Raw genomic sequence first — 26,398 nt, 5'->3', positions numbered from 1 at the left:
TTGATAAACCATTAGCCAGACTCATCAAGAAAAAAGAGAGAAGAGTCAAATCAACAGAATTAGAAATGAAAAAGGAGAAGTAACAACTGACACTGCAGAAATAGAAAGGATCATGAGAGATTACTGCAAGCAACTATATGCCAATAAAATGGACAACCTGGAAGAAATGAACAAATTCCTACAGAAGCACAACCTTCTGAGACTGAACCAGGAAGAAAGGGAAAATATGAACAGACCAATCACAAGCACTGAAATTGAAACTGTGATTAAAAATCTTCCAACAAACAAAAGCCCAGGACCAGATGGTTTCACAGGCGAATTCTATCAAACATTTAGAGAAGAGCTAACACCTATCCTTCTCAAACTCTTCCAAAATATAGCAGAGGGAGGAACACTCCCAAACTCATTCTACAAGGCAACCATCACCCTGATACCAAAACCATACAAAGATGTCACAAAAAAAGAAAACTACAGGCCAATATCACTGATGAACACAGATGCAAAAATCCTCAACAAAATACTAGCAAACAGAATCCAACAGCACATTAAAAGGATCATACACCATGATCAAGTGGGGTTTATCCCAGAAATGCAAGGATTCTTCAATATACCCAAATCAATCAGCATGATACACCATATTAACGAATTGAAGGATAAAAACCATATGATCATCTCAATAGATGCAGAAAAAGCTTTCAACAAAATTCAACACCCATTTATGATAAAAACCCTGCAGAAAGTGGTCATAGAGGGAACTTACCTCAACATAATAAAGGCCATATATGACAAACCCATAGCCAACATCATTCTCAATGGTGAAAAACTGAAACCATTTCCTCTAAGATCAGGAACAAGAGAAGGGTGCCCACTCTCACCACTATTATTCAACATAGATTTGGAAGTTTTAGCCACGGCAATCAGAGAAGAAAAGGAAATAAAAGGAATCCAAATCAGAAAAAAAGAAGTAAAATTATCAGTGTTTGCAGATGACATGGTACCATATGTAGAGAATCCTTAAGATGTTACTAGAAAGCTACTAGAGCTAATCAATGAATTTGGTAAAGTAGCAGGATACAAAATTAATGCACAGAAATCTCTTGCATTCCCATACACTAAAAATGAAAAATCTGAAAGAGAAATTAAGGAAACACTCCCATTTACCATTCCAGGCAAAAGAATAAAATATCTAGGAATAAACCTACTTAAGGAGACAAAAGACCTGAATGCAGAAAACTATGAGACCCTGATGAAAGAAATCAAAGACGATACAAACCGAGGAGAGATATACCATGTTCTTGGATTGGAAGAATCAACATTGTGAAAATGGCTGTACTATCCAAAACAATGTAGAGATTCGATGCAATCCCTATCAAACTACCAATGGCATTTTCCCCAGAACTAGAACAAAAAATTTTACAATTTGTATGGAAACACAAAAAACCCTGAATAGCCAAAGCTATCTTGAGAAAGAAAAACGGAGTTGGAGTCGTCAGGCTCCTTGACTTCAGACTGTACTACAAAGCTACAGCAATCAAGACAGTATGGTACTGGCACAAAAACAGACATATAGATCAATGGAACAGGATAGAAAGTCCAGAGATAAACCCATGCACATATGGTAACCTTATCTTTGACAAAGGAGGCAAGAATATACAATGGAGAAAAGACAGCCTCTTCAATAAGTGGTGCTGGGAAAACTGGACAACTACATGTAAAAGAATGAAATTAGAACGCCTCCTAACAAAAATAAACTCAAACTGGATTAAAGACCTAAATGTAAGGCCAGACAGTATAAAACTCTTAGAGGAAAACATAGGCAGAACACTCTATGACATAAATCACAGCAAGATCCTTTTTGATCCACCTCCTAGAGTAATGGAAATAAAAACAAAAATAAACAAATGGGACCTAATGAAACTTAAAAGCTTTTGCACAGCAAAGGAAACCATAAAGACAAAAAAAGACAGCCCTCAGAATGGGAGAAAATATTTGCAAATGAAGCAACTGACAAGGGATTAATCTCCAAAATATACAAGCAGCTCATGCAGCCCAATATCAAAAAAACAAACAACCCAATCCAAAAATGGGTGGAAGACCTAAATAGACATTTCTCCAAAGAACATATACAGATTGCCAACAAACACAAGAAAGAATTCTCAACATCATTAATCATTAGAGGAATGCAAATCAAAACTACAATGAGATATCATCTCACCCCAGTCAGAATGGCCATCATCAAAAAATCTACAAACAATATATGCTGGCAAGGGTGTGGAGAAAAGGGAATGCTTTTGCACTGTTGGTGGGAATGTAAATTGATACAGCCACTATGGAAAACAGTATGGCGGTTCCTTAAAAAACTAAAAATAGAACTACCATATGACCCAGCAATCCCGCTACTGGGCATATACCCTGAGAAAACCATAATTCAAAAAGAGACATGTACCACAATAGTCAGGTCATGGAAGCAACCTAAATGTACATCAACAGATGAATGGATAAAGAAGATGTGGCACATATATATAATGGAGTGTTACTCAGGTATAAAAAGAAATGAAATTGAGTTATTTGTAGTGAGGTGGATGGACCTAGAGTCTGTCATACAGAGTGAAGTAAGTCAGAAAGAGAGAAACAAATACCGTGTGCTAACACATATATATGGAATCTAAAAAAAAAAAAAAAGTTTCTGAAGAACCTAGGGGCAGGACAGGAATAAAGATGCAGATGTAGAGAATGGACTTGAGGACATGGGGAGGGGGGAAGGGTAAGCTGGGACGAAGTAAGAGAGTGGCATGGACATATATACACCACCAAATGTAAAATATATAGCTAGTGGTAAGCAGCCACATAGCACAGGGAGATCAGCTCAGTGCTTTGTGACCACCTAGAGGGGTGGGATAGGGAGGATGGGAGGGAGGCACAAGAGGGAGGGGATGTGGGGATATACATATACAAGTAGCTGATTCACTTTGTTGTGTGGCAGAAACTAACACAACATTGTAAAGCAGTTATACTCTAATAAAGATGTAAAAAACAAATAGTGACTCCAGAAAAAAATGATGGCCGAATGTTCAACCTTAGGAAACTAGATAAGAGCAAAGGGAACCCAAGGTAAATAGGAGGAAGGAAATAATAAAGAGCCCAAACCATGAAGTAGAAAACAAATGACAGAAAAATTAAAAGCAAAATCTGGTTCTTTGGAAAGACCAATAAAATAGAGGGGCTATCATTACAAATCCTACAGACATTAAAAGGATAATAAGGAAATATGAGTGACTTCATATCTATAAATTTTTAAAACTTAAATGGACAAATTCCTTGAAAAATACAATTTACCAATACTGGACAAGACGAAATGTGAAACATGAATAGCCCTATGTCTTTTGAGGAAATTGAACTGGCTAGCTAAACCTGACATAAGAAAATTTAGGCTTGGATAGTTTTAGTGGTTAATTCTATTAAACATTTAAGAAAGAAATAATACCAGTTGTTCTCTATTAGAAAATAGAGGGGAAAGGAATACTTCCAAACTTGTTTTATGAGGCCAGATTAACCCTGATACTAAAAACTAATAAAGACATTACAAAAAAGAAAATTAGAGACCAGTATCCCCCATGAACATAAATGCAAAAATCCTTAACAAAATATTAGTAAATTGGCAACATATAAAAAGGATGATACATCATGACCAAGTGGGGCTTATCCGAGGCCTTCGAGGTTGATTTAACTGTCTAGGAGCTTATGGTAGATTTATGGGAAAGAACTACAAAATTGAACCATCAGATTAAGGAAAGAATTTTCTACAGTTGCTTTCTTTTACTAATAGGGGAAAAAAATAAGTGGTCAGATATAGCTAAAAACCACCAGACTAGGAATCAAGACTAGAATTCTAATCCTGGTTCTGCCTCCAACTCAATGTATGATATTAGAAATGTCACTTTGCCTCTCTTGGCCTTAGTTTCCACATGGGTCCAATAATGACCTCTTAGGGTCTTTTCCAGCCTTAACATTCTAAGAGTGTATGGGACCAAGTCCTAAACTTTTTATCACAGCTGCCTAAACTTTCTGCTTCAGCACCTCAGAAGGAAGAAGTAGAAAACGTGCAAGATATGCTTTCATGCACAAGTGAAGGCACCATCTGTGTGAGATTTGAAGTGCCAAGGACTCAAGGGGGACCCCTCACTTGAGAGCACCCAAGTATCCTCAGTAAGTAGTTTTAATTTACTCTCTGAAGTCATCCGTTATGTCATTGTGCCATGGAAAGACCATGGACATTGGGTTTAGACTGAGTTGGGTTTGAATCATAGTTATACTAACTATTGAATGACCCTGAAAAAACTAACATCTTTGAATCTTAGTTTCTTTATCTCTGAAGTGGAGATAACACCTATGATTCAGAATTATTGTGAGGATTAAACTGAGATAGCATAAGAAAATTCATGAACTATAGTTGATGCTCAATAAATATTAGCTTCAATTCCCATATCAGTAAAGATTTAGGTTTGGTTACATATAGCAGAATACACAAATAATCATGGCTCTAGCAAGACAGAGATGTGTTTATTTCTCTTTCATGTAAAAGAATTCGAATATGGGAACCCTGGATTTCATATGGAAGCTCCATGGTCAGTAGGGAACTAGATTCTGCCCATCTTTGTTCTCTACTGCCCTTACTGTGTGGCTTCCATTCACGAGGTCACCTCAAAATCTAAGAAGGCTGTTGGATCTCCAGCCATCCATTCACATTCCAAGAAGGCACTAAAAGAGAGAGAGAAAGGCAAAAGGGATATCTGGCAGCAGAATTAAGCACCGTAGAGAACGGTTTTTTGGATGCCCAGCTAATGACTTCCAGTTACATCTTGTCAGCCTCCTCCTCATCTCAGCATCTTGTCGCAACAGAGGCTGGGGAGTGGAATCTTTTAGTGGGGCACATTGCTGCCTCCAGATAAAACCGTGATTTTGTTACTAAGGACAACAGATATTGGGTGTGCAACCAGCAATCTCTACAACACTCCTTTTTCCTGTTACTAAGGTCACTTTTGGTTTGGAGATCATGGAATTGGCATGGAATAGCTGGTGTGGATTCTGAATCACAACGCACGACAAGAGAGTCAGCTCTTGTGTAGCACATGGATTTGAATTCAAAATCTAGCTTTGACACTTACTAAATAAGTGACCATGGATCACGCAAATTACCTTTTTGGAGACTTAGTTTCTCCCCCTGTAAAATGGGATCATAATAATATGCCTACCTCACAGGTTTCAGGTAAAGATTCATGAAAGCTGAATAAGTGACAGCACTCTGAGCAGAGGTGGCCACAGCAGATGCCCAACATTTCGTTTCTCTGAACCTGAGGTCCAGCCTGGAAATGGGCACTGCCATTGCTCAAAATGGCCCAAGGAGACAAGTGGCAGAAACTTTATGGGGAGTGGCCCTTTTGGTAGGTAGGGAAGGAAGCTTGCAAGAGGGCTAGGCTTCTAGGTTTTGCCTGCGAAGCTACTTGTAATTGCAGAAAACTATCAATATAAGTTCTATTAAAGAACAGTATAGGACTGTGACAGTGCATTGATAGGGGGCTAGGGGTGGGTAGCAGGCATGGCTAACCTGGTGTGGAGGCCAGAGAAATCCTGAACATGGAGAACGGGTATAAGGTAGATCAGGTAGCAGGCTCATCTCCTATTTCAGAATTCCAGGTCTGTGGTAGGCAGAGTAATGCCCCCTCCAAAGATGTCCACATCCTAACACCCTAGATCCTGTGAATACGTTGTTACACAGCAAAGAAGGACTAAGGTTGTAGGTGATATTAAGATTGCTAGTCAGCTGAACTTAAAGAGGCTTTCCTGGATCATCTGTGTGGGACCAATGTAATCGCTAGAGCCTTTAAAAGTGGAAGACAGAGGAGACAGTCAGAGAGAGATCTGATGAGGGAAGCAGGGTCAGAAAGATGTTATGTTGCTGGCTTTGACCATGGGGGTGGGGCATGAATCAAGAAATGTGTGTAATTTTCTCTAGAAGCTGAAAAAGGCAAGGAAATGGATTCTCTTCTAGAGCCTCCAGAAAGGAACCAAACCATGACGACACCTTGATTTTAGCCCAGTGTGACTCATGTTGACTTCTGAAATACAGAACAGTGAGAGAAATTTGTGTTATTTTAGGCCACTAAGTTTTGTAGTAATTTTTGTTATGGCAACAGTAGAAAACTAGTTGTCGGCCTGAACCCTGATATTTCCACTTTAAAATACATTTCATTCCTTTCCACCTGCGCTGGAACCCTATCTTTCCGTCATCTCTGCTCTCTGGACCCATCCCCTGGACCTGCATCGTGGAGGATTCCAAGGTCACAGAGCTATTCAGATCCATTAGAGGAGCAGCAAAGGGAGAAGGACAAGAAGCCGGCAGGTGAGTGCGAGGGTTAAGGGAGACCTCTAGCTCTGGATTCAGACAGGCGTGGTATGGAACCTCGGGGAGCATTTACTCTCTGTGGAAGTCTGAGCAAGGGATTTGGTTTGTTTCTTCAGCGCTAACTTGAAGACAGTGATAGGTGCTACCTCAAAGGCATAAAAAGCAATGATAACTATACCATGCATTTATCATAAGAGATTATCATTAACGTTCATGTGCCATCAGGAGACCAGGTCCAGGGAATTCAGGCAGGTCACTGGAGGGTAATCAAGGGCAACGCCAAGCACCCAGGGCCAGGTGCCAGGGAAGGTGCCTCTTCCCCTTCCTGCCCCCTCCCTTTCCTGCCGGGGCAGCGGCTCAGGGAGAAAGCCCCAGGAGATGGGGAGATGGCTTGGCCAGCTGTGCTCAGCCCCCGCCCCAGGTCACAGAGGCCGGGCAGCTAACCCTTCTCCCTCCTTCCTCTCTCAACGCTCCCTCTACCTCAGGCTGCCCTTTGGTGGCCCATCCGGATGTTTTCACGAGGAGTAGACGCACGAAGACCCCTGCTTCCTACCTACTCTGAGTGAGCGATGGGGGGAGCGGGGGCCGCGCGGGGAGCTGGCCGACGGCCGGCCGGTGGCGGGGCGCGAGGGGGGGGCGGTGTTCTCACTTCCCCTCCCCAACGGCCTGGGGTGCAGGTGCCGCGGGCCGAGCCCCACCGGCGGGGCGGGCCCTGTGGACACGCCCTCGCGGCAAGTCCTCGCTGCCCGGCGGGAGGAAGCGCCAGAGCGGCGGCTGGTGCTGCGCGGAGCCGGGCGCCCCTCCCGTTCCGCGCCAGGGACGCCGCCGGGCCCGCTCCGGCCCCGGGCCCCGCGCGCAGCGAGCCGGGCACGGAGGACTGCGGCCGGCGGCATGGCAGCCTCAGGTGCGTAGGCCGGGCTCTCCTCAGCCTCCCCGCCGCGCGCCGTCTCGCCCGCCGCCTCTTGCCGTACGCTGTACCCTTTCGAATCCGGCTGCTTCCTCGGCGTAGCATCTGTGTTCTTTCTGTTCTTTTCTCTGTTCCTTGTCGCAAACTTCCCACCCCAACTTTCTCACGTTTCCCTTCCCAGCCTGTTGCGCGATTTTCTTCAGCCCCTGCCCGACCTTCCCCTGTCCCCCGTCTTCTGAGTCTCCTTTTCTCCCTCCAGCACTGGCCCGAGCTTCTGAGGGTCGATCTCCCTGTTGTACTAACTCTGTGAGCCGAGAGTCAAGTTTAAAGTAGGTGGAGGAGCCGACTTACCTCTCGGCCGGTGAAATGCTTCTCTTCGGGTCCCCTCGGGCCAATAGGGGGAGCTCAGACAGTCCGAGGTTGGAGATGGGCCCTTGGGCCACCTTCCTATGCGCGCTTCCTCTACCCTCCTGGGCTTTGTTTTTGTCTAGAATTTCCACAGGACTCTAGGAACACCATTCCTTTAGCTTTACTTTTCTTATGTCCTTTGCAGAACTTTGGGAACTGGGGAGAGGTGGAGGTGACTGGGTAATCGACCCATCGAAAGGTGCCAAGAGTCTCTTCCCATTAGCCCTGGGTTCCCTTCTGGTTCATGGGCGTGTACACTTGGCAAGTCACTCACTCACTGAGATGCAGGACAAACACGGCAATGATGATGAGAATAGAGACAATTAATGAGCACTAACTATACAATTTAATAGACAATGTGCACCTAAATATATCCTCAGTGGTGATCAGGACACCCTAATCTGTGCTCTCAAGGAGTTTATAGTCTGTGAAGGCAAGCAATAAGTAAACAGGGAATTACTAGATGAGAAGATTAGAGTTACCATGTTTGCAAATGGGTTTACTTGTATTTCCCCATCACATCTTATGATGTTATAGTAGAGATAACATGTGGAAACAGGATGTAAAAGCTTCTTGAAAAATAAAATATAGTTGGCTGGGAGAAGGTGCTGTTCTTGGAGAAATTGTGGGCAGATGCTAGAATGAAGAGCCAGCTCTCCCCAGATCCCCTGAGCCTTCTAATGGTGCTTTGGAAGAAAAGGCCAGTGGAGACAGTTGTTAGATTTGGTGATGCAGGCTCATTATTTACGGGAAGTGGGAAGGTAGCTAACCTTAGCCTCCTGGCTCTCTAGCTGGGCTCTGGAGGTTAGAAGAACCTGTACTGTGAATAAGGTAATAGTAGGTTCATAGTCCACACATTCTATTCGGAAGCCAATGCAGAGTTATCTAGAGGGAATCAATTCATTCAACAAATACGGGGCTTCCCTGGTGGTGCAGTGGTTAAGAATCTGCCTGCCAGTGCAGGGGACACGGGTTTGAGCCCTGGTTCGGGAAGATTCCACATGCCACGGAGCAACTAAGCCTGAGCGCCACAACTACTGAGCCTGCGCTCTAGAGCCCGCGAGCCACAACTACTGAGCCTGCGTGCCACAAATACTGAAGCCCGCGTGCCTAGAGCCCGTGCTCCGCAACAAGAGAAGCCACCGCAATGAGAAGCCCACGCACCGCAACTGAGAGTAGCCCCCGCTCACCACAACTAGAGAAAGCCCGCACACGGCAACGAAGACCCGATGGAGCCAAAAATAAATAAATTAAAAAGCAGAAACAAACCAAATACAGTCACAGTTCTAGGTGTCAGGTGTATATTTAGTAAGTAAAACAGACATAAGCCATGACCCCATGGAGCTTATGCAGCAGTGGGGGAAGGCAGGCAATACAGTTAATAAGGAAAGTACACGATATGATAAGTGCAGTGGAAAAACAGTAGAGAGGTAAAGTGGGTTGGGGTTATACTTTTAAAGGAGGCAGCCAGATTAGGCCTCACAGAGAAAGGGGCATTGAGCAAAGACCTGAAGGAGGGCGGGGGAGGAGTCATGTCGGGGAAGAGTGCTCTAGTCAGGGGAACAATAAATGGGTGCACGTGATGTATTTATGGAACGGGGAGCAGGCCACAGTGGCCACAGTAGGTGGTTGATTGAGGAGAAGTAGGAGATAACGTCAGTGAAGCTCCCACCTCCTCCCATTGCTAAGAACAGGCCCTGGGCTGTTAAGTCCAGGAAACAGCATACTTTGGGCAGAGGAGGCAGAGAAAACCACCCTGGTCCAGTGTCCTATGTGCACCGCCCCCCCAGTGGGCGTGGCCAAAGGGGCTAGAAGGGTGTGCTCCTATTCAGAAGGGAATTCACGCCTGGTGGCCAAACCTGGGGCTCTTTATGGGCTCTGTAGTGGCTTTGCAGATGTCTGTAACGGGTTAGAGCTGTCAAACCTGCTTGACATAAACGTCCTCTGTGGTGAGTCGCCACTCCAGGGGCTGCAAGTGGGAGTTGGGCCTCTGGAGTCCCCGGGACTCCCTGAGGTCTGGAAGTACCAGGACCCACGGTGGCAGGTCACAGTGGTGACAGTGGTGAGAGCGTCTCTTGCCAAAATGCTGTAGGCTCTGGAGTCATCCAGGCCACTCTTCTTTGTGGTTTTCTTCTTCTTCTCTTCCTTTGCCTCTTTTTTCCCCTCCCCTCCCCTCCCCTCCCTCCCCTCCCCTCCCCTCCCCTCCCCTCCCCTCCCCTCCCCTCCCCCTCCCCTCCCCTCCCCTCCCCCTCCCCTCCCCCTCCCCTCCCCCTCCCCTCCCCCGTCCCCTCCCCCTCCCCTCCCCTCCCCTCCCCCTCCCCTCCCCCTCCCCCTCCCCTCCCCTCCCCTCCCCCTCCCCTCCCCCTCCCCTCCCCTCCCCTCCCCCTCCCCTCCCCCTCCCCTCCCCCTCCCCTCCCCTCCCCTCCCTTCCCCTCCCCTCCCTTCCCCTCCCCTCCCCTCTCCCTCCCCTCCCCCTCCCCCCTCCCCTCCCCCTCCCCCTCCCCTCCCCTCCCCCCTCCCCTCCCCCCTCTCCCCTCCCCTCCCCCTCTCCCCTCCCCTCCCCCCTCTCCCCTCCCCTCCCCCATCTCCCCTCCCCTCCCCTCTCCCTCCCCTCCCTCCCCTCTCCCCTCCCCTCCCCTCTCCCTCCCCTCCCCCCTTCCCCTCCCCTCCCCTCCCCTCCCCTCCCCTCCCCCTCCCCTCCCCTCCCCTCCCCCTTCCCCTCTCCCTCCTTCCCCTCCTTCATCTTTTTTTTTTTTTTTTTGCGGTACCCGGGCCTCTCACTGCTGTGGCCTCTCCCGTTGCGGAGCACAGGCTCCAGACGCACAGGCTCAGCGGCCATGGCCCACGGGCCCAGCCGCTCCACAGCATGTGGGATCTTCCCGGACCAGGGCACAAACCCATATCCTCTGCATCGGCAGGTGGACTCTCAACCACTGTGCCACCAGGGAAGCCCTCATCTTCTTTTAAATAGTTTTAATGAGATGTATTTCGCATACCATACAATTCATCCATTAAAGTATACAATTCAATGGTTTTTAGTATCCTCACAGATATGTGCAACCATCATCACAGTCAATTTTAGAACATTTTCATCACCTCAAAAAGAAACTCTGTGTGCTTTAGCCATCACCCCCTTGTTCCCTCCTTCTCCCTAGCCCTAAGTTCTACTTTCTGTCTCTGTAGATTTCCCTACTCTGGACTTTCATATAAGTGGGATCATATAGTATGTGACTAATTTCTTTTGTAGCATAATGTTTTCAGGGTTCAAGTTCCCTTCCACTGAAGGGTAAGCATTAGTCTTTTGTTTTTTGAAAGGTGTATTTGCTTGTGGAAATCAAGGAGAATCTTGGCTCCCTGTCTTTGAAAGAACTTGGGAAGCAAGGTAAAATGAAATGGAATCAGCCTATCCTGGAATAGTCTCTAGGTTCCTGATGACGTCTCTTGTATTTACTCTTGAGAGAGAAGAGAGAGAAGCCATAAGTGATTTTCCCAAGTGGCCAAGCCTGGTTGAGTGAAAACCAGAATCCTTTCCTCCATGTGTCAGCCTCCAGGTATTTGAAGAAAGCTCTCATACCTTTTTCTGCCCGCTTTCTCCAAAGCTTCTCTTATCTCCAGATCCTTCTACCATTCCTGGATTTATTAGGACGAAAGGGCTTGAAGGGACCTTTAATTTTTTGTCATCTTAACTTCCATGTGATCTTTGAGGTTCCTCAATACTCCTGCCAAGTCTCTAAACTTGAAACCTTCGGAGTCTGGAAGCTCCTCACATTAATTGTTTCCAGATCTCTCCCTATCCAAGTCACCTTCCCTATCTCACACCCCTCTTCAGTACGGTGCCCAGATTCAAACACGGGCTCCAGGATGGATGAACGGAGTGCCAGACTAAAAAGTGGTCTGGGCTGGGTAGATTGAGAAGCTCCCAAGCTCTTCTTCTCGGTTCTCTTCTCAGGTGGATTTTGAATCTTTTAAAGGAACTTCTCTTTTGGTCACTGTGTTTCTTACCACCACCATCACTCCCTGTTGCCACCAGCCAGCTCCTGCTTCTACTGTTATCCATTCCTTTCTCCTTCTATAGCCAAACCTGGTCTTTAAGCTTGACAAGGACAAAGACCCTTCCTTATTTCTGTCAAGGAGTTATGGACTCCTTGTTGATTCATGTACTTCATTTCTCTAAATAAACAAACAAACAACAGTGGGAGGAATGATTTGGCACACGTGAAGAAGTGACTTATGGTTAAAGGAAGGGAATTCTCCTTGAAGAAAGGGGTGTCCCCACATATGAGAGAGAGTCCCCGACAAAGCATTTAGTCCTGTGTTGTTACACAGAAGGTTGTGGAGGGACTTTAACTGACACTTTGGACTTTTCTACAACGTCCCCAGCTTTCAGTTTCAGCAGCAGAGCAAAGTTCAGGAAGGTGATAGATTTTGTTGTCCTCATTTACATTGAGGAAAAATTTGTTTAGATATAGTATATTGGTCTGAAGTCACACCTTGAGTTGGTGACCAAGTAGGTTGTGATATTAACTAGTCTGAGGTACTAACCACTTCCTTCTCAAGTACTGGCATACCTCGTTTTATTGCACTTGGCTTTATTGCGCTTTGCAGATACCACATTTTTTACAAATTGAAGGCTTGTGGCAACCCTTCATCGAGGAAGTCTATTGGCGCCATTTTTCCAACAGCATTTCCTCACTTCCTGTCTCTGTGTCACATTTTGGTAATTCTTGCAATATTTCAGACTTTTCCATTATTATTATATTTGTTATGGTGATTTGTCATCAATGACTTTTGACTTGCAGAAGGGTTATGACTTGCTGAAGGCTCAGATGGTGGTTAGCATTTTTTAGCAATAAAGTGTTTTTTAATTAAGGTATGTACAATTTTTTTTAAGACATAATGCTCTCACACAGCTAATAGACTACAGTATAGTGTAAACATAACTTTTATATGCACCCGGAAACCTGAAAATTTGGGTGACTTGCTTTTTAGTGATATTCACTTTGCTGGGGTTGTCTGGAACCGAACCTGCAATATCTCTGAGGTATGCCTGTACTTTTGCTCAAAGGGGGGTTGAATTTAACACTGGAACCTCAGGAATTAGACATTTTAAATAGGTTTTCCATTTAGAAGAGGTTAAACCCTTAAGCACATTTGATTTAAATTGTATTTTTAAACTTTTATTTTAGAAGTTTTAGATTTAAAGAAAAATTGGGAAGGTAATACAGAGAATTCTCATATATTGCACACCCAGTTTCCCCTATTATTAACCTTTAAGCTTTCCTTGATGACTAGAGGTCTTTAATGAGCAGCAGGTATTGCAATGTGCTGTTAACAGAAGCCTACTGGAAGCCTATTGCGTCTCATATTAGTACTGAATTAGGGACTCCAAAAAGAGAGAAACTCCACATTTTTGTTTTATTTACTGTTTTAAAAGATTTGGTACTGTCATCCTGGGGGATATCAGAACTGTGTTGAGTTTACATTTTATATGTCATTGTTTTAACTTTGAATATGGTGATGGATGGGGGCAGGAAAGGGGGTTCCTTTCATGATGTTTTCAGAACTGAGAAGCTCAGGTCTTGCCCCACTCCTGCCTCTGACCTTTTGGCCAGGAACCATTCAGCTAAATGTGGCCCAGGGATGGCATGTAATTGTGATAATCCACAACTTAGATGACTCCTGTTTGACAAAATTCCAAGCTTCCTTCTCTAAGTGGGAGGAAGGATCCCTATTGCATTGTAGATGTATGGCTACTTCTCTGCTCTCACCCCTTCCAAATCCCTTAGAATAATTCATTGAATTAGTGGGAGATGAGGACCCACAACAGTGGTAACCGTTATAAGAGCCAAGCATCTTTGAACTTTGATAATGGGAAGATAAGAGTAGTTGCTCATAAGATTCTTGACAGGATTCCTGATGGGAGGCAACAGGTAGATTGGCAAGAGGACTGGATAAGGAACCAGGGGACAACCTGAGTTTCAGTCCTGGCTCTGCACTAATTTGCTGAGTGTGAATTTAAGCAAATTCCTTTATCTTCCCAGATGAAGTATTTCTTTTATCTGTAAATGAGGAGTTTGGGCCGAGTGATCCCCAAAAGACCTTTTTAATTCAGCACTTCTCTGAGGCTTTGGACTCTGTTTCTGGCACTTGTGCTTTATTAGAGGAAGAAGAAAGCCTATGTGACAGACCATATATGGCGAGAAGCACCTTATAAATGGTATTGTGTAGGTCAACATGTTAATTCAACCATGGTTACTTTTACATTAATGCATTATTTATATTAATGTGAGGATAATGACAGCAGCTACCAATTATTGAGGGTTTACTACACGTCAAGCACTATGCTTAGTACTTTACATGAAATATCTAATTTAATTTTCACAAAACACTGATAAATATTGCCTTTATATTTCCGTTTACAGATGAATAAATGAGGTTTAGAAAATTTAAGCAACTTGCCCAAGGTTACACAGCTAATACTTAAAGAGAGCCAAAATGCTAAGTCTGGCTGCCTGATTCCAGACCTGTGCTTGTAACCAGTGTATTTGGGAAAGAGCTAGGTTCTGGGATCAAACTGCCTGAGTTCAAATTCTGACTCTGCCACTGGGGCTCTTGGGTAAATTACTTAACTTGCCATACCTCAATTTTCTCATCTTCAAAATCAGGCTAATAGTAGTACCTACCTTAGAAAGTTGCTGTGATGATAAAATGAGTTTGGGAGGCCATAAGGTTGGACGAGTGTCTGGAACATAGTAAGCTCTGTATAAGTGCTTGCAGTTGCTATCATCATCGTCATCCTCCTCCTGTACTGCGTCAGCTGTGGGGAGAAGAGCATGCCAGCAGAAGCAATAGCTTATGCAAAGATCTGAAATGGCATGGTATGTTTGGGCAAAAGCAGGGAGTCTGGAATGGTTGGAACACAGACAGCAAGTGAGAAAGAAGTTAGACAGGTAGGCTGTGGGCAGACGGTGAAAGATTGCAGGTGCCAGGCTCCTCGTCTGGATGGTGTATCTTGCAGGTCATGGGAAGCCCTAGTAGGAGCAGGCGTGTTAACATGCTTCTGTGCCTCCTTCTTGCTCAGGGATGCTTGTAGGATGCGACATCCTCATCATTTACAGCTCGGATGCCGAGGAATGGTGCCAGTACCTCCAGGACCTTTTCCTGTCCAGTCGGCATGTCCATAGCCAGAAGATGCTGACTTACAGGCTGGGCCCCAAGACCTCCTTCTCAGCCGAGGACCTGAGCTTCTTCCTCCGCACACGCTGCATCGTGGTGCTGCTGTCTGCGGAGCTGGTGCAGTGCTTCTGCCAGCCGGCCCTGCTGCCCCTGCTGCAGAGAGCCTTCCATCCTCCACACCGCGTGGTGCGCCTGCTCTGCGGGGTGCAGGACAGCAAGGAGTTTCTGGACTTCTTTCCAGACTGGGCACACTGGCAGGAGCTCACCTGTGACGATGAGCCCGAGACTTACGTGGCAGCTGTGAGGAAGGCCATTTCTGAAGGTAAGGGTCTCTACTGCAGTACAGATATGCAAACCCTGGAAAGAAAGACCCATCCAAGTCCTAGACATTTCAGGGGAGACATTGTCATGTTAACACTAGTCATTCCTATTACAAGCTGAACCTGGACCTCACTATGCTAAGAGCCCCAGTCATACTTACTGGTTTAGAGCAGCCTATTTCTGGGATGGGATAAGGATAGAGTAGGTCTTGACCGCAGGAAAGAAAGATGACACTTTCCCATGGGGTTTTGTGCTAGGATAAGCTAGCCCTCCTTCTAGAATTTTCTGCACCTTGGGAGACATTGGACACAGGTTCCAGCCTAGAGGGCAGTGGGGGTGGGAGGCTGAGACTTAATTTGGTGAGGTGTGAGGAATACAACTGCCAACCTTCCTGCTTGCAAGCCATTTCCATTTTATCATCAGGTCACCTGAAGATTTTGGTTGAAAAGGTGTCGCTTTTGGATAACATGTTTATAGAGAAATACCTCCCTTCTCTATTTCCTGCCAGCCTAGTTTCTGTCTTTTGCCCTGTTTCTCCTTTTAAAGTGGGAAAATTCCGATCCTCTCTGGCGGGGCTAATGACTTCAGTGGCCCCAGGAAGTGTGACATATGCCCTGATTAGCAGTAACGGAAGATGTGCTCTGGGATGGATGCATGTCACGGCTTTTCTTCCTCTTCTTGTTTTCTATTTTTGCCTCACTGTGGGCTATGAGCAGGCTATGTGTTTATCTTCTATTCTCTTGCCTTTGAGCTCTTATATACCTGATACCAGCAAAGAAGCCTGGAAAATTATGGGGCGATGTAACTATGCTCAGTTATCCCTGGTTTGACTTGGGTATTAATTTGGCTCATCTGCCCTGTCTCATTTAATGAACTGAATCGAGAATTTACAAATTCTTAGCTCCCTAGATGCTTTTATCCCAGGAATGCCTCCTCTAAACCAATAAATATTGGTGACCTAAACCAGGTCACCTAACATAGTAATATCCCAGGTCATTTTGTAATATAAATGACTAGTGTGAGCATAGAAGATGTCTCACCTGAAATGCCTGGGACCTGGATTAGTAATTTTTCCAGGGTTTGCTTATCTTTACTTCGGAAGGACACGAGGATAGAAAAAGCACATAATTCATATTTGCATGATTGCCCTTCATTGCTTTGAGGGTTCTGCTGAAACTTACAGAGAAGTGAGATGCAACTAATTGTTTCTGAGGGTGAGCTTCTGTCACTGCTTAGGATGAGCTTGTGATCTGGTGGGCAGGCTGCTGTGACCCACCTGCCAATCATTCAGAGTACCATGGATGTATTGTCACTGTACTGGCATCTCATGCCGTGTGCGCTACCAGATTGTTCTTTAAAATACTACAGTGGTATTATTTTTAAAAATAGATGGTAAAAGGAATTCTTTGAATATCATTTGGATGAGTCCAATGTTCAGATGCCTAGGTAAGTTGATTGCTTATATTTTACTCTTCACTAATGACTCTGGCTCAGTGTGCTGTGAGACTTTAGCTTCAAGTGTTTCAGAAGGAATGAAGTGTTTCACAGTGGTGTTTCTGTTTTGAGAGCAAATAACCTCTCATCAGAAAGAGATTATTTTCATGGGAGATTAAAATAAGCTGCTTAGTGGAAAATCTCTGTAGTTCAGAATCAATGGATATGTAGGGACAAGTGGAATTATAGGAAAAAGAGTAGGAGGAAGGATGGCTTATGCCTCCAATATCATTTTCTTATCTGGTATTAGACTTGCGAGTTTGGGGATTAGAGGTCTCTGTGTATGCCAGGATGGCTTGGGTTTGCTTTGGGAGTGTCCTGTTGGCCCAGTAATGTGGTGCTGTTATCTCTGATTTTTGTGCTGAACAAGCTTTCTTAACAGACTCAAGGTCTGGCATTGTAGCAAAAATGAGTAGTGACACTCTATTCCCTGGCTCTGCTGCTTACTAGGTGCCCAATATTAGGCAATTTATGTAGGCTCTTTGAATTTCAACTTCCTTCTCTGTAAGAGGTGGGATTAGACTTGATCTAAGACACTTTCCACGGCTGATAACCTAGAGTCCCCTAGGCCAGAGAGTCTCAGACATTTTTGAAGCCTCACCTTCTTGCCCTATTTCATACCTGCTTTGACTCCTGGGAAGTTTAGGGCTAAAACAGTGTTTAAGGACAGTATTATCCCTACACTAGGCTTCTGGTATGATTATGTCCTTGGTTACAGTCTCTACAACTTGCGATTATTCATTTTGATATCCCTCTTGTACACATGAGGTTTTCCTAAGACACTTCAAAATAAAAGCAAAAAATAAAAATTTCATACACCCCACTATACAAGCTGCTCCAGTACTATGAGAAATAAATACATGAAACTTGTTTCTTTGACTTTCTCTGTTAAAAAAAATTCCACTGGGAAATGTAATGGAAAATTGATAATGGGAATGAGCTAATGGTAGGGACAGTGATTGTGGGGTTACTGATTGTGGGGCTATCGAAAGCTACAGGGAGATAAATTTCAGGCATCTTTTTAACAATTAGAGCATGCAAAGATGGGATGGGTAGCCTTTGGAGGTGATGAGTTCCATATCACTGGGAGTGTGCAAGCAGAGACTGCATGTGTGGCGTAAAAGGAATTCAGCTTTGGAACCATGATTGGACCATGTGACCTTCACAACCGTTTGATCATAAAATTCCCTTACCTGAAGCCTCTCTTTTTTCTGCTAGGAAAACATTTCTATTCTAAATTCATTCTTCCTCCTTCACCAGATCTCCCTGGGGTTTCTAACTCCCAACTGAAGAAATATTGGTCATGTTTCTACTATGACCCCAGCAGACAATAGCAGGAAAAAAGACTTCAATTCATAATCTATGTAACCCTTGAAAATAGTAATGTGCCCAGAATATTTGTATTTTTTTCTCAATTTTAAGACAGTTTGTGAGAAAACATGATGAAATAAAATTTATATTTTAAGGCAGGATAAGAAAAAATTAAACATAAAATTCTCTCTTTGTGTTTGTTTGGACCTCCTCCCTCCCTCCCTAATGTGCAGTGTGCATCCGCATTACACATTAACCAGAGCTCCTCAAAGATGGGAGTGCTTGCTCAACCATAAAGATCAATTTTTTTTCTTTCTTCTGACACTAGCAGTGTAACTTCTTAAAAGAATGGTGTTCTTTCCCAGCCCTGTAGGGGGTCACGGTGACTTGCTGCTCGCTTTGTATGTGCCTACCTGGACCATTTATCCTTGGTGAACTTTATGTAAAGTATCAGTATGTCATGTTGATGTATGATCCTTTGTTTCAGAAATGTACCTGACTGTGCCTTCAACTTCTAACAGGCAGAACAGTTCTCAGAGTTTTCTCTGAGAATCTGCTTCCTGGGGTATAATCCTCAGTATGGCTCAGATAAAATTCCCTTTCTGTCTTCTTAAGTTGATAATCAATTGAATTTTTGTCAACAAATATTACTATTTAATAAGATATTCATTGAGACCATTTAAAATTTAGGATAAATTTTATTTATTTTTATTTTCTGCGGTACGCGGGCCTCTCACTGTTGTGGCCTCTCCCGTTGTGGGGCACAGGCTCCGGACGCGCAGGCTCAGCGGCCATGGCTCATGGGCCTAGCCGCTCCGCGGCATGTGGGATCTTCCCAGACCGGGGCACGAACCCGTGTCCCCTGCATCGACAGGCGGACTCTCAACCACTGCGGCACCAGGGAAGCCCTAGGCTAAATTTTAGACCATTTAAAATTTAAAATAAGGCTTAAAGATCAAAAGCTTTAGAAAGTAGAGCTGGTGATGGAGGTAATTATTCCAGAAACTTGGATTGAATGTGGTTACAGGCAGTTAATTACACTTTCTCTTGCTGCTGTGTAATCTAAATAAGTATCAATACTTATCAAACTTTAATGTGGGCAGGAGGACCTGGGATTCTTGTCAATATGCAGATTCTGCCTCCATAGGTCTGGTTAGGACCCAAGATTCTGCATTTCTAACAAGCATCCAGGTGATGCTGATGCTGCTGGTCAGGGGTCCACTGAAAACTGAGCTAAGGTCTAAGCCACCCTTCCTTTGTCACGTCAATTGTCATATATCTCTGTTATGCCTGGACCATTTTCTCAAATCTCTACTTTTTCTGGAAATGAAGGCACCATCACATAAGGGTGACTCCTGGACCAGTGTTTAGGTATAAAATTAGACCCTCGTTTGATGCTTAGGCCAGTAGACTTCAGGGTAGGGCTCCTGAGTTTTCTTCCTGGTCCCCAGCACATAGATTCAACATGTTAGCTCTGACAGCTTTAAACCTCTCAGTTTTCCAGATGTAAGTGGTCCTGACATTGGAGTGGGGGTATACTTCCATCACGATCCTCACTGCTTCTTCATTTAATAGGACCATTGATCATAATTACTATGCCACTAAAAAATGTTTTGGAGGTTTTATTTTATTTCCCATCCCCTCTCTCCAAATTTGTCAGCCACCTTAAAACTGAGCAAACGTTTTAATTAAGAGTCTTCAGTGTGTTGGAGCAGCCAGTTTGTTTTCCAAGATCTTCATCTATAAAGTGATGGGGTTGGACCAGATGATTTGGAAGGTTTCTTCCAGCCCCCCAGCGCTGTAATATATCATTATAAGTTTTCTAAATAGATGGCAAATTACCCAGAACCTTTTAAGTGGTTCAGTTTAGTTCCAAAATGTCTGCAGGGATATATACCCAGTGCATAGAAGACTGTACTATTGTTCTGAATTTTTTGGACTTGTTAGGTGATTATTTTAAAATAAGGAAGTGAGAAAAACCCAGGTACAGCACAGAAATTATTTCCTCTTTTTACTGGTGCTCTATTCTTTGCTGCAAATCTCACTGGAATATAAAAATAGATTCTGTTGGTCTGTGCAGGAGAGGACTTGGTGGGTAACATTGAGTTTTATTTCAAAAGTTCTCATAATTTTGTGTGTCCACGCATGCGTGTGTGTATGTTTGTTGTGTTGAGGGCGAAGGGAAGCAGTGAACCCAATTCTTCTAGTATTTTTCAGGATTACATTGGAGATCTTGTCTGCTTCTTTATATGTGTTTTCTCTTTATGCACCCCCCAATCCTTCCTCATGCCCTTTGTGCTTCAGAAGTGTTGATGGTACCCACAATTATAATGTATTTTGCCTTTTGTTTACATGGGGAAAATTTAGAGGCCTTCCTTTCTTGATATTAATGTTCTAATCTGAATGTTAAACTGGAGTTTAAAAGGAAAACAGTTGGGATACAGGTGCTTTTAGCTAGTCTAACAGATTCCAAAATCTTCACCCAGTTTTAAAAAGGAACATTTTTTTCTGAAATAAAGTACTGTTGACCCTTGAACCACGTGTGGGTTAGGGGCGCCGACTCCCCTGCCCCAACCTGTGCAGGCAAAAATCTTCGAGTCATCCCTCGGTGTTGGCAGGGGATTGGTGCCAGGACCCAAGTAGGACACCAAAATCTACGGATGCTCAAGTCCCACACAGGCCCTCGGTATCCGCGGTTCTGCATTCGCAGATTCAGCCAACTGCGGATCATGTAGTTGATCATTTTTACTGAAAAAAATCTGTGTATGACTTGTCAGCGCAGTTAAACCCATGTTGTTCAAAGGTCAACTGTAATACATGTTTTATCATAATGTTAAAAAAAAAGGAAAATGAAAAAATGCCTGTAGGCTCTTTCTAATTTAAAAAAAATAATGTTGCAGTAAATCTTCGCACAGCTTTGTGCTTAAATCTTTGTGAATCTCTGTTGATTTCCTCCCAGCCAATCTCTGTAGAGCTCCCAGAGATGGTGTTGCACACCTGCTCTGTGCATCTCCCCACCCTCCCCATGTAACCTGAATTCATGACCCCTTACTGTGGGTTTTTTGTTGTTGCAGTTTATGTAATTATTTTGCTTTCCCTTTATGCCTAAGTCAGTTATTTACATTTTCTCTTGCAAAGATACTCATATGGGGAACTGCCCTGCACCCCTCCTTCCCCTAATGGAAAGAGCTAATACTAGGGTGAATGCTCTGACAGTTACCCTGTGTCATGCACTGGGCACTTCATGGGTGTTTATTCCCCTCACAACCCTGAGTGGGTAGATTGTTTTACCCCCACTTCACAGATGAGAAAACTGAGGTTCAGAAAGGTTAAATGACTTGCATGAGGACTGGGAATAGCTCACATTGAAACGTAGGGCCTTCAGACTCCTTCTCTGCTTTGCCTTGCTTATATCTAAGCCTCTTCCCCACACCCTCTTCTTCCACGTGGGGACAAGAAGCATGAAGAAAGCCTGTGAAAGAGAAAGGATTAAGGACAATGAAGCTTCCCTGAGTTCTCTAGACCACAGGTTCCCAAGTCAGACTGGGCATTGGCACTGACCCTGCACTTTGTTTAAAATGCAGGTGCCTCAGCCCCACCCTAGACGTACTGAACCAGAATTTCAGCGGTTGGTTTGGGGAATATGAATTTCAAAAAGCCTCCATTGTGGCTTATGCTCTGCAGCCATGTTCTGGAAGCTCTGCTCCATGCCTGTTGCCCTGTCCCTTGGTTTTCTGGTTAGAGGAGCTGGCAGCAACTCAGGCCTTGTGGGCTGTCACAGGGCAGGTCACGGGGGCAGTGTTCCCAGGGGCTCAGGGCTTGGCCATGTCACAGCTCACTTCCACGTCACAGGCAGCAGCTCTTAGAGAGGGGAAGAGTGACAGACCTTCCCAGCAAAGGGGAAGTCACCATGCCCTCCTTGCTCTCTTTGGTGTGGCGGCCTCAGCGGTGGTAAGTCATTGATGGCTTCTGGGCTTCTGTGGTGTCTTGCAGAGACTGAGGGGAGAATCTGAACTTGGGCCTCTTGAAATTGACTATTTTTGTTCTGCTGTCCTCCTGCCTTGTGGCCTTGGGTTGTTGGGTCTGCTCTCTCTCCGCTGTGGGTTAGTCCACGCGTAAGGCTCCTCCTTAAATGCCCCTTGCAGAAGAATACTTTCTTCGTACAATCTTCCTTTTGAAATAATCTTTGATTTGGAGAAGAAGATGCCCAGCTGGGATGGTAAAATCTGTCCCAGTGTCACTAAAAGCTACAGCATGTCCAAGGGTCCTTTGGATATCCCTTGCCAGGTACCCTGACCGCCTTGTAGAACAAGATACTTTCTCCTAGCTACACCTGAAACACTTAACGAGGACTAATGCTCATGATAGATTTGTGCGCACAGAACTTTTCCCCTGAGGCCTCCGAGTCCCCTAGGATTATGAATCTCCCACAAAGCTGTGACCTCGTCAGCCACCCAGAGGCAGCCTTCTGCTCCCAGTTGTTAGACTTTCTGTTGTCCCTCAAGGAAAATATCTGCAAGTCACCTTGTCAACTGTGGTTGGTGAGATGCAGTGAAAAGGGAGTGATGAATGCTGAAGTTTCCACTAGTGTGAGAATCTCAAGTTTGCACCTGTTTTTGTCTAAACTTTCTAACACAGCTGGAATGGAAATATCAGATATAGGAATTTTATCGGTTAGTTTCTTACCCCGCTGTTTCTGTAGTTTCTGCATCTCACTTCTGGGACTATGCTAGAGGAGGATACTAGAACTTAGGAGCAACCTGACATCTGTTTTACCCCTTCAAAGCCCTTTTGCAAACACTATCTCATTTGGTCCATGCTATTTTCCTATAAGGCAGACATTATTATTATCATCACCATTTTAAAGATGAGGAAGACAAGGCCTGGCAGGTTCACACAGCTGCTTTTCCATTAGAGCTGGGATTGGGGGAAGGGCCTCTTGCCTTGTTGTTCAAGACCTGCTACTGCCTTATCTAGATATCACAGTGAGCCTTCCATTCTCAAGGCCCTGTGCTGGGTGCTGGAATAGAGCAGGGAAGACAGATCTAGTCACTGCTATAATAGCATCTATGTTCTAGACCAGCACTTCCAAAAAATGTATAATGTGAGCCACATGTGGAATTTAAAGTTTTCTAGTAGCTGCAGTAAAAAAAATAAAATAAAATGAAACAGGTGAATTAATAATCTGGTTTACTTAACCCAATATATGTAAAATTTTAACATATAATCAATGTAAAATTATTAATGAAATATTTTATATCCTTTTCCTCATACTAAGTCTTTGAAATCTAGTGTGTATTTTACACATAGAGCGTACATTTTAAATGTTCAATAGCCACGTGTGGCCAGTGGCTACAACATTGGACAGTATAGGTCAAGAAGGATGCTTACTTCTCAGAGAATTGGGGCCATATCTGTCAAAAGTTTAATACATTAAATGTCATATGTGTTTTTAAAAATGCCTGTCCTGGTTTTTTATGCATTTATTCACTTAGTCATTCAGAAAGTATTGAATGAGTATCTGCCAGGTGCTGGTCTGTAGGGAATACCTCTTCATCTTTTTCTTTCCTTTCCTCTCTGATCTCCTCTTTCTTGCTTTTATTCCTCATTCCTCCCCTTTCTTTGTCTCTTTCTATATTTTGTTAGCTGTTTAGCTATGTTCCCAGGCTCCAGAAATACAGTGCCAGGTAAGACAAAATTACCTTTGATTAACAACAGGGTTTCTGTCCTTGGAATAACCAGTTTATCATCTGAACTAGTGAGACTGAGCTCCTGGCAACCTCTGTGAAGGCAGAATCAAACCAGGGTGCTTCTATCTATCTACCTACCTATCTATCTAAAATTTAAAAGTATGTATATAGCAGCATTTATATATATTTATTTATATGTATGCTGGTGTATATATATATATTTTTATACTGGTTTATGAATTCTTTTCCTGGAAGGATACACAAGAAATTGTTGATAGTGGTTGCCTTTGGGGGGATGGTGGACATTTTGAACTTTTTGTTTTAGACATTTCTCCAGTGTTTTAATTTTTCTACGATGTTAATTTTTGTTCTCAGGGATTTTAGAAGAGAAAACTGATGGGGTCACGGGGATTTTATGGACCTAGAGGAAGGAGTTGGGCTTACACCAGCTAATCCAAGTAGTTTGAGCTTCGGGTTAAGTTCCACAAGGAACGAGGAGTTGTACAAACTCCTTGGCCTTTTTCTCAGCTTCATTAGATTGATTTTCTGGGTAAGGGGAAGTGACGTTGGTTTGTGTTATTGTTGTAATGTCTGTACCATCACTCACTCTGTGTGGGCTATGCCTGAAAAGAGGGAACAGCTCCTTATCCTTGAGTCATATTCTTACTCTTGTCAAATGGAATTTGACTCTTGTGGAATTTAGATTGATGTCTTCTTAGGTTACTACAGTCTTTATTACAAGTAGTCTTTATTACAAGAAGTAAGAGAATGTGGGTGTATTTCACAGACTCTGACACCAACAGGCTGTGCCACCTTGGACAAGTCACCTGGCCACCCTGGACCTATTCTTATCTTCATTAAAATGCTGGGAGGAGCACAAGTTGACATCTCAGACCTTTGCAGCCATGAAATTCCATGATTCCAACCATGTGTGATTTTAAATATCTTACATTTCATTGCTGGTTCTCAATCTGATATTTTTCAAAATCCCATCAAGGTAATGGGACTTTTTCAGCTAAAAAGTTATCCTTTGCAAAAGAATTTTAAACAGAACCTGAAATGACATAATAATAGCTTTCTGTTTATGGACATTAGCCCAAGTTCAGTCTTAGGAGGACATAACAATATGCCATTATCTGTGTGGGAATGAAAGAACGCATGTATTTAACATTTTTTATATATATATATATATATATAGTTTATTATGGTGTACATGTAGATATATGAATGTGGGCTCATAGGAAGATAATGGGGACAACGGAAATGGGAGCAAATATGCATGACGGAATGGGTCTGTTAATTTCCCTATTTTTGCAGGATGTTTTGACAGCTTTTCAGTTTAGTTTCCACCGCCATTCACATGACTGAGAGTGTGTCTGAGATGGCTGAAGAAATAGGATGATTTATGCTGTAAATGACTCTTTATCTGCTCACTGGAGAAGTTATTGAAACCATGGTAGCCTTGTCATATAGACTGCTGGGCAGAAAACTTCCTCATTTAGCCAGTTTGGTAAAATGTAGATGTAAGCAGTGGTAAGTTGGTTTTCCACGACACAGAAAAACGAACAAAATCAATAATTGATAAACTTGCCTTTTCTGTAGGGGAAAAAGCATTTGGAGACTACTTTATTTTCACTGTGTTTATAGAAAATGCTGGTTTCCACTGAGAAGTGTTTTGTGCCCAGTACATGGTGGATGGATGGATGACTGGATGGGTGTGTGCAACCATGGATTGTTGTCCACTTTCCTTACTCTTGAGCCCATTTTGAATGTCCTAGTTGGAGAAAAAGATATCCTTCCCATGAGTATCCTTAGGGAGCCTGTGCTGCTGGTGCCTTTTGGATCATCAGCTGTTACCATGGAGCAGGTTTGTCTTGTGGTCACGTAGTCAGGATGTGTCTAAACAGAAACTGACTGATTCAGAGCAAGACAGGGTCTATCGAGTGCACCGTTTTTGCTCTGTTCATACTTAAAAATGTACCAGATATGACAACCCATCCCAGAAAAGAACCAGGTATGCCATTACAGAGGCTAGTTAATAATTTGAATGGTTAACTCCATGGGGTGCATGTGGATCATTAGTAGCAGAAATTAAATTTGATGTGTCCTTTTGAAGGAGAGCATTAAAGTGAAGAAATCTGAAATGATCAGAGGAGACCTCTAGAACTGGCTTAGTCATTTTGGAAATTCCTTGGTAGGTTTTTTTTCTGGGTTTGTATCTTCTGCATATGTGTATCTTCCTTATCACTCTTACAAGGTTAGACCCGTACTAGCCTTTAATTTAAAAGAATACTGGGTTAATGTGCATATTTTGCAGTTTCACGACAGATTGGTGGCTCACTCTCTAACACCTGACAGTACAGGAAATAGAGGGGAGGCTGATGATGAAACGAACATGCTCTACTTTTAAATTGGAAGAAAATAAGTTTTCTTTTACATATACAGCTAATGTTTGAGGCTGTAGCTATTGTTAAGGCTTGCAGTGGGATAGACATTCATCAAAACTAGCAGATAGGAGAATATTAGCGTTAGCTGTTGACTTTTCTTTTTTTTTGAGCGTGTAAAATGTGGGAAAACATTTCTGTTGCAGGATATGGCATTTAGCATCCCAAGTGGAGTTGTAACCTGAAAAGAAAACTGGGTTCACCCCTTGGTGGGTATTGAGCTAGAAGACACAACCTAGCCAAA

The 26,398-nt window shown here is 43.7% G+C and overlaps 1 protein-coding gene across 1 annotated transcript in view; it reads left to right on the top strand.

Moving 5' to 3' along the window:
- The first annotated feature begins 7,189 nt into the window (after positions 1 to 7,189).
- The window catches only part of PIK3AP1 (phosphoinositide-3-kinase adaptor protein 1), a 114,584-nt gene continuing 95,375 nt past the window's right edge, over positions 7,190 to 26,398 (top strand). The window contains exons 1-2 of the mRNA XM_022569201.2: positions 7,190 to 7,307; positions 14,800 to 15,216. Coding sequence (XP_022424909.1) covers positions 7,295 to 7,307; positions 14,800 to 15,216 — 430 coding nt within the window. The 5' untranslated portion in view covers positions 7,190 to 7,294. The remainder of the gene's footprint in view (positions 7,308 to 14,799; positions 15,217 to 26,398) is intronic.

Source organism: Delphinapterus leucas, chromosome 16, assembly GCF_059928025.1.
Source record: "Delphinapterus leucas isolate spDelLeu-1000000601 "Yukka" chromosome 16, BTC_Dleu_Yukka2, whole genome shotgun sequence".
Lineage (NCBI taxonomy): Eukaryota > Metazoa > Chordata > Mammalia > Artiodactyla > Monodontidae > Delphinapterus > Delphinapterus leucas.
This window is presented reverse-complemented; position numbering and strand designations above follow the sequence as displayed.